Raw genomic sequence first — 6667 nt, forward strand, 5'->3', positions numbered from 1 at the left:
CCGCCCCCCCAACTGCCCCCAGGCCCACCCAGCGCAGCCCCATCAGCAACTTCTACCTGGCGGGCGACTACACCTTCCAGCGCTACCTCGCTTCCATGGAGGGCGCCATCTTCAGCGGCAAGCTCGTGACCGAGGCCATCGTGGAGGACGTCAACCTCGGGAAGCGCCCCGAGACGCTCAAAAAGATCGCTGAGGGGGAGAAGCCCGCCGCGCTCGCGGCGGCGTGAGGCCCCTGCAGCAGCGGTGAGGAGCGCGCGGCGGCTCGCGGCGGCGCGAGCCCTCTGCAGCAGCGGTGAGGAGCCCGCGGGACTTGCGGCGGCGTGAGCCCCCTGCAGCAGCGGCGGCGGCGGCGGCTCGCGGGCCCTGCCCCGGCGGCCCGACCCGGCGGGGCGGCGGCGCGCTTGCCGCGGCGGCGTGGGCTTGTGGCCGGCCCGCGTGCTGGGCTCGTGGGCGCCGCGGGCGTTGCATGTGGGGTCTGGGGGAGGGGGGCTGGAGGGCTTGCGCCGCGCGAACCTGCGGCTGCGGAACGGGCGCGCGCATTGGCGCGCAAGCCCGCGGCTTGTCGGAGCGGGAGCGGCGTCTCTGTTGATTCCGTAGCTTAGATTTTTCCGGAGTTTTGAGCGAGGTTATGGCCTGGCCTGGTCTTATATGTGAGACCCGGCATCCAAACGGCCCGCCCTGGGTGCGGTCAACTCCCCTGCCAAAGGCGATTGGCCGCGCGCGGCGGCGGACGGCGGCGCGCACGGCCTCCAATCAATGCGCGCAAGCTGGACAGCATATCTGCCGGCGTCCAGGCTGCCAATGCACCTGCGGCACGCAGGACCTTGCGTTTGTGTGCATAGATTTGGTGATGTGCTAAGCCCTTGCGCCTTTTTTGCGCCTCTTCTGGCGCACTTTTTTTACACCTGCCTTGACCTGGAAGAGTAATCCCCATTCGTATCATGAAGGTGTTGCATTTGGTGGCATCAGATACACTGCTTTGGGGATGCAAACAGGCTGCCTTACGGCAGCAGGGCGTGGGGATTCACTGTTAATTCCTTAAACCTCGACCTGAAGGACAACAGCGATTCTCACATTTTCTGATACTAGTACAGGGGTTCAAGATGCTTGCCAAAATGGTCGCAGCGCCCTGCAACTCCAAACCACGATCGCAACAAGGCCATGCACGCAATATTTCAGGTCGCCCGGTGCTGCACGGTGCAGGCATGTGCATGTTTCAATCATCGCATGCCGTGGCCGACGGGTGACTAGTGTGTCATGACCAGCACCAGCCAACTGAACACCGCTCGCAACGTAGGTTTGCCGCTGAACTTCTACCAGCCCCAGCAGCAAAGGAGGCCCAGCCGCCTGCCACCATCACGGGATGGTGGACGCCCATCACCTGGCTGCTGCTGCTGCTGCTGCTGCTGCTGCTGCTGCTGCTGCTGCTGCTGCTGCTGCTGCTGCTGCTGATGCGGCGGGGGCAGAGGCAGCGGCGGTGGCTGAATTGACTGCTGTAGCTCCTGCTGCAGACGATCCAGTGGCAACACGGGTAGCTCGGCTTGCTGCACCTGAGGATTGGACTGCTGCATTTGGTGCGCCTCAACATCAGAGTCACCGCCCAAGGCTGCAAACAACAGCAGCACTGCCTCCTGGAGGGTTGGGATGTGGGGGTGAGGGCGTCCTTCTATGAACTAATAATTACGTTTCGAGGGGGACACGCGCTATCTTGCGCGAGCGCGGGCGCGCGCGTGCGCACGCGTGCACGCATGCACGCACGCACGCGTGCGCGCGCGCGCGCACACACACACACACACACACACACACACACACACACACACACACACTCCACAGTGGCCGTGGTTTGAGGAACTCAAACTAACCTCTTGAGGTAGGCAGTAGCTTCCCCTGATGCCCAGGCGCTCCGCTGCGCCATGCACCCTCGCAGGCGGCACCCCGAGCAGCTGCGCGCAGCAGCGCACGCCCTGCACAGGGGCGCCCCCAAGGCAGAAGGCCTGGTGGACGCGCGACTGCAGCATACATAGGGCGTGGCGCTGCTGCTGGGAGGCCGCGGCAGCCACGAGAGCAACGACAAGCAGCAACTGGGGTAGCCCGACCTGCGGGGGTGGAGAGTGAAGGGTGACGCGGCGGCTTGCAATACCTGCCATACAGCAGCTTGCTGTCTGCTCGTCCACACCTGGACTGCTGCATGTGGATGACATCGGCTGTGCCCGCTCGGCTGCCGACCCCGCTACACATGGCGATGTGGCGAACGCAAGCGCATCCACACAGGTCAGAGCGCTCACATGACCGTCGGAGCTGCTGCGACCCAGCACTCCCCACAGGTCCCAGAGCTCCCAAGCCGCCAGGCCAGGCAGCAGCTGCGACACCAGGCCGATGAACCCGCCCGCGTCGAGAGGCGCTCGCTCTGGGGGCGGCGTGGGGGCTGGCCGTGGCGGTCTGCCAAGGGCCGCCGCCTGTCCGTCCCAGCACTGCATTTGTGCAATTGAGATGGCAGGGGCCACAAGAGCCTCAGCGAAGCCCCCTATGCTAAGAGCAGCATCGACCAATCATGGTGATTTGCGTGGCAGTGGGTTCGTCAGGCTTGCAATCGCCCTTGGAGCCGCACCTGCTTTACGCTCTGCTGGCCGATGTACGAGGTGGCCGCGGCAAAATAGCTTGTGCATACAGATGAATCAAGCCTGGAGAGGCGCGGCGGTGCGTGCATCTCAGGTGTCCCGGTGTTGAGGGCAGCAGACTATCGCAGAGGCTGCATCAATGCAGTTCTGCGAGTGCAGGTGATGTCGCCCCAAATGCGCAGTACCGCCTGTTGCGGCGGTTGATGCCTGCTCCACGTGAGCTCACCCGGTGAGAGGCACTCCAAGAATCCGTTTCAACACGTTGATGTCCACGACCAAGCACCCGAAGCTGCGTGTCGCGTCAGGGTTCGCACGCTCTTCTTCCGGCCGCACTCGGCTCAGCGCGACCATGTCCCCATCCAATTAGAGCTCATTACTGTGCTCGGCAACATCGAGCATGCCAGATCATGCTCAAATTCGGTCAATCGAATCTGAGTTTGCGGTTGACTGCTGTCTTATGTGTTGCCATTTTGTAGATTGACAGTGTTATGATGCTTGGAAAAATATGATATCATGCGCTGCGTGTCTATCAGCCTGTTTCCCATAAAATCCCTCGGGGACTTGAAATCAGTCCCTCGGGAACCCTTCGGCAACAATGCTTTTTGTAGAAAATTTCACGCGTTTCCCATCACCCCCGGGGATCCTTCGGGGCTGCCGTGCTGACCTGGCCGCCTCGCGGTCAACAACGGGTATAGTGATATATAATATGCGTGTATATGCTTGTGGACTGGCCAGCTGACGCAGCTTGTTGAAAGGGCACCGTTTGACCCGCGCCCACTCCCATACAGCTTTGCTTGAATTGTGCAGTCATGTGTGCTGCCTGCGGGTGCGATTGATCACGTGTATGCAGAGATAACAAACTCAAACGCCTCCCGAGCCCCCGAGGAATCCCGGGGACCCCCTAGAGGTCCCCGGAAATCCCCGAGGATTGCCGGGGGAATCCCGGTGTTTGGGAAACGCAAATTTCCCTCGGGGCCCAAAGTTCCCGAGGAATGCCAGAGGAATTTGCTTATGGGAAACAGGCTGTATGCCAACGAAACGGCTGTCAGGAGCTGTACGTGACCTGCACTTCACACTCGTGTTGGACCCAGCCTGGGAGGACGACCCTGCAGGCGTTCGAGCGCCACATACAGCTTTTGTGGCTGCTCGACTTTCTTTCCGAGCTGGCGCAGCTGAATACCCGTGAGGGTTTGCCTAGCAGGGCCGTGGGTGCCCCTGGCTCATTTGTACCTGCAGTCAGCTTCTGACAGCTACGATACCAGCCGTCTGCGTGATCAAGTTGCACATCACCACTTGCTTGGTCAACCTGCCTCCGTCGGCACAAAACATTCTAGTCCATCGCACCCGTGCAACACTGATGCATATGGTGCATTGCTCAGTGATGCTGCTCATGTAGACCTGCTCATGATGACAGGCCTGCCAGAGCCGCGCGGCCGCTCGCGCTGGCCGCGCGGATCCTGCCGCCTCTGCTGCTCTAATGTATGACGCTCTGCCCAAATAGCCGTTACCATACTGGTCGCACTGGTGTTGAGCAGGAGCCTCGTTCAGGTGCGCGGCCAGCGCTTCCGTTGCTTTCCCACTTGTGGTGCATGCAGCAACCCGAGCATCATAGCAGTCATGTTCACCAATGACTGACCCACCTGACAAGCACCCGCACAAGCTGGAGGGGCCTGGGTACCGCCTGACAAACTGAGGGACGCCGGTTACAAAACACGCGGGCCCTTCGGGGGCGAGCAGCGAGCTCACAGCCTGGCCACCGCGCCGGGGCTGCCGCCGCCGCCGCCCCGAGGGCTGCAGCCCTCTGCCTACGAGCGCGGCTTCTCCTTCTTGCTCTTGAACAGCGCCAGCAGCGACACACCCGCCACCTTGACGACCTGCGGCGCGCGCAGAGCGCGCGTGCGATACGAGGGTGGCACCGAGGAAGGGTTAGCCTGGCCGTTGGCGCGGCGCTCACCGCACTCCTCCACAGCCGACGCTGCCACCCTGCTGCTGACACTGCCGCCGCCGCTGCTGTCTTCCTGCGGCTGCAGCAGAGCCCTGCTGCTCCCTACAGCTTTTGTAGCTGCAACCACTGGGGGGCGCGCCTGCCCGAGCTGCGACTCCCCCTCCCTCGCCTCGGTAATCAGAGCCGGCCGCACCTTGAAGCGCACACCGGGGATATCACCGACGGCGTGGCCGCGGCGACCGAACCCGGCGATGAGCACCTCATCCTGCCAGGCAGGGGGAGGGAGCGGCGGGCAGTGCGGCACAGGCGAGCGATGAGATGGGGGCGGGCCGCACGTAGGGGCCCAAAGCTGAGCAGCAGCAGCGACTGATCCCAATGGTGCCATGGCCGCAGTCGCACATGTGCAGAGCTACTGATGCGCAAGACATCATCCCGGCAGCACGCAAGAAAGCCGCAGGATGGTTAATCACCGACTGCAATGCCGCGGCCGCCCGCTGCAGCGCCGCCCGGCCCTCGCCTTCCTGAGCCATTCCATAGACCCTTTTGTAGTGCGCTTGAGCCCTGGTGGCTGTGAGCGACAGCCCCGTCCTGCCGGCTCTGGCACTGGCTGACCAGTCCCCCCTGCCCGCCCGCCGGCCCGCGCGCGTGTGCCTTGGCTGCTCACGTTCTCCTCGATGAAGTTGAGGCAGCCGTCCATGGGCACGAAGGCGGCAATCTTCTTGCCGTTCTTGATCAGCTGCACACGCGCGCACTTGCGGATGGCCGAGTTGGGCTGCTTGGCCTCAATGCCGCTGCGGGGCGGGGGGGATGGCGCATGGGTTAGCGGCGAAGGCAGGCATGTCTGCTTCACAACAGAAAGCGCCCGAACGCAGCACCAACTGCCTGACCGCAGGATCTGCAAACCAGCTGCGTAGCCTGCACCAGCCAGCAGCGTGGAGGGCGCCACGGCTGCTCACACACAACAATGCCGCCGCCTCGACGCTCAGGAGCGACTCGACCTCCCAAACACGGTCCTCGCGCCGCCCCGGCCCCCGCCCCGGCCCCCGCCCCGGGCGCTCACATCTTCTCCAGCACGATGCCCTTGGCGTGGGAAGCGCCGGCGAAGGGCTTCTTCCACTCGCTGCCCAAGTGGCTCTTCTTGAAGTCCTTGTCCGCCCACCGCTGGTTGCGCCTGTGGATCTGGAGCTTACGCCCCGCACCCATACCACGCGTCTTACTGCATATGGGATGAAAGGAGTGCAGCAAAGCGGTCAGCCGCGGTGGTACGCACCGAAGTGTGCCGAGGCCAGTGCGGTGCCACTGCCTCATGCACCAATGCGCGCAGCAGATCGACGTCGGCGCCGCCGTCGCTGCTGTTGCGAAGCGCTGGGGAACGTCTTCGCTGGGATGCGCGCCAGCAACTGGATTCTAATGTTCTGTCTAACACCTCCGCACTGCTGCCAACAGCTGCGCCCGTGAGCTGATCGCTGAAAGAGAAGCACCGCGTCGCAGAGCAGAGGCAGCCTATGCTGTTCGAGTGTGCTTCTCCCGCAGAAACTCGTCCCGGTTTTTTGTGCCCGCTAAACAGGCGCTGGCATGCCGCAGCAGCCGGCAGCCAGTGCAGCAGTCTGCGAGGTCCCTGGCTTCGCTCACCCCATGGTTGCCGGCTGCACGTGTCTACGGCTGAGGGGCGTGCAACGGAAAGAGGACGGTGTTCGGGACGCGAGGCAGCTTGTGCGGTGTGCTGCACGGGAGTGGGAGCGCTGGAGGCGGTGGGCCGGGAGACCGCGAAAGCTTATAACATTGAACTTGCATTAGCATACAACCGAGGGCATCGTATAAGGCCTTGCTGCAAGTTGGCAGTCGGTGCCGTGGACCAGCAGGTGTCCAGCAAGCGCACACATGTTGAGGACTTCCTTTCCCGTCCCCTCAACAGCAATCCATGGTTCCATGAGCCAAGGCGACAGACACTACGTTGTTGCCAGTTGAGACTTTGGCCAGTCAACCAAGATCACAGCATGACTCATGGCCTGGCCCTATGGGCGACCCAACCGGGCGCCGCGCCCCAAGTGCTGGTTACTCAGGGAGGGCCCTGGAGCTCGGACCGCCGCACCCAATTTGCTTG

The 6667-nt window shown here is 63.1% G+C and overlaps 2 protein-coding genes across 2 annotated transcripts in view; one reads left to right on the forward strand and one right to left on the reverse strand.

Moving 5' to 3' along the window:
* Positions 1-227, forward strand: part of MNEG_11587 (phytoene desaturase) — a gene marked incomplete at both ends in the record, with an annotated part of 2147 nt that extends 1920 nt beyond the window's left edge. The window contains one exon of the mRNA XM_014039940.1: positions 23-227. Coding sequence (XP_013895394.1) covers positions 23-227 — 205 coding nt within the window. The remainder of the gene's footprint in view (positions 1-22) is intronic.
* A 4196-nt stretch (positions 228-4423) lies between these two features.
* Positions 4424-6200, reverse strand: MNEG_11588 (40S ribosomal protein S23; the record flags this gene model as incomplete). Its single annotated transcript, XM_014039941.1, has 5 exons — positions 4424-4636; positions 4757-4828; positions 5228-5354; positions 5624-5779; positions 6196-6200. 5 exons carry the CDS (start codon positions 6198-6200, stop codon positions 4424-4426), a joined length of 573 nt encoding a protein of 190 aa, XP_013895395.1.
* Between the last annotated feature and the right edge of the window lie 467 nt (positions 6201-6667).

The sequence above is a fragment of the Monoraphidium neglectum genome, assembly GCF_000611645.1.
Source record: "Monoraphidium neglectum strain SAG 48.87 unplaced genomic scaffold scaffold02815, whole genome shotgun sequence".
NCBI lineage: Eukaryota > Viridiplantae > Chlorophyta > Chlorophyceae > Sphaeropleales > Selenastraceae > Monoraphidium > Monoraphidium neglectum.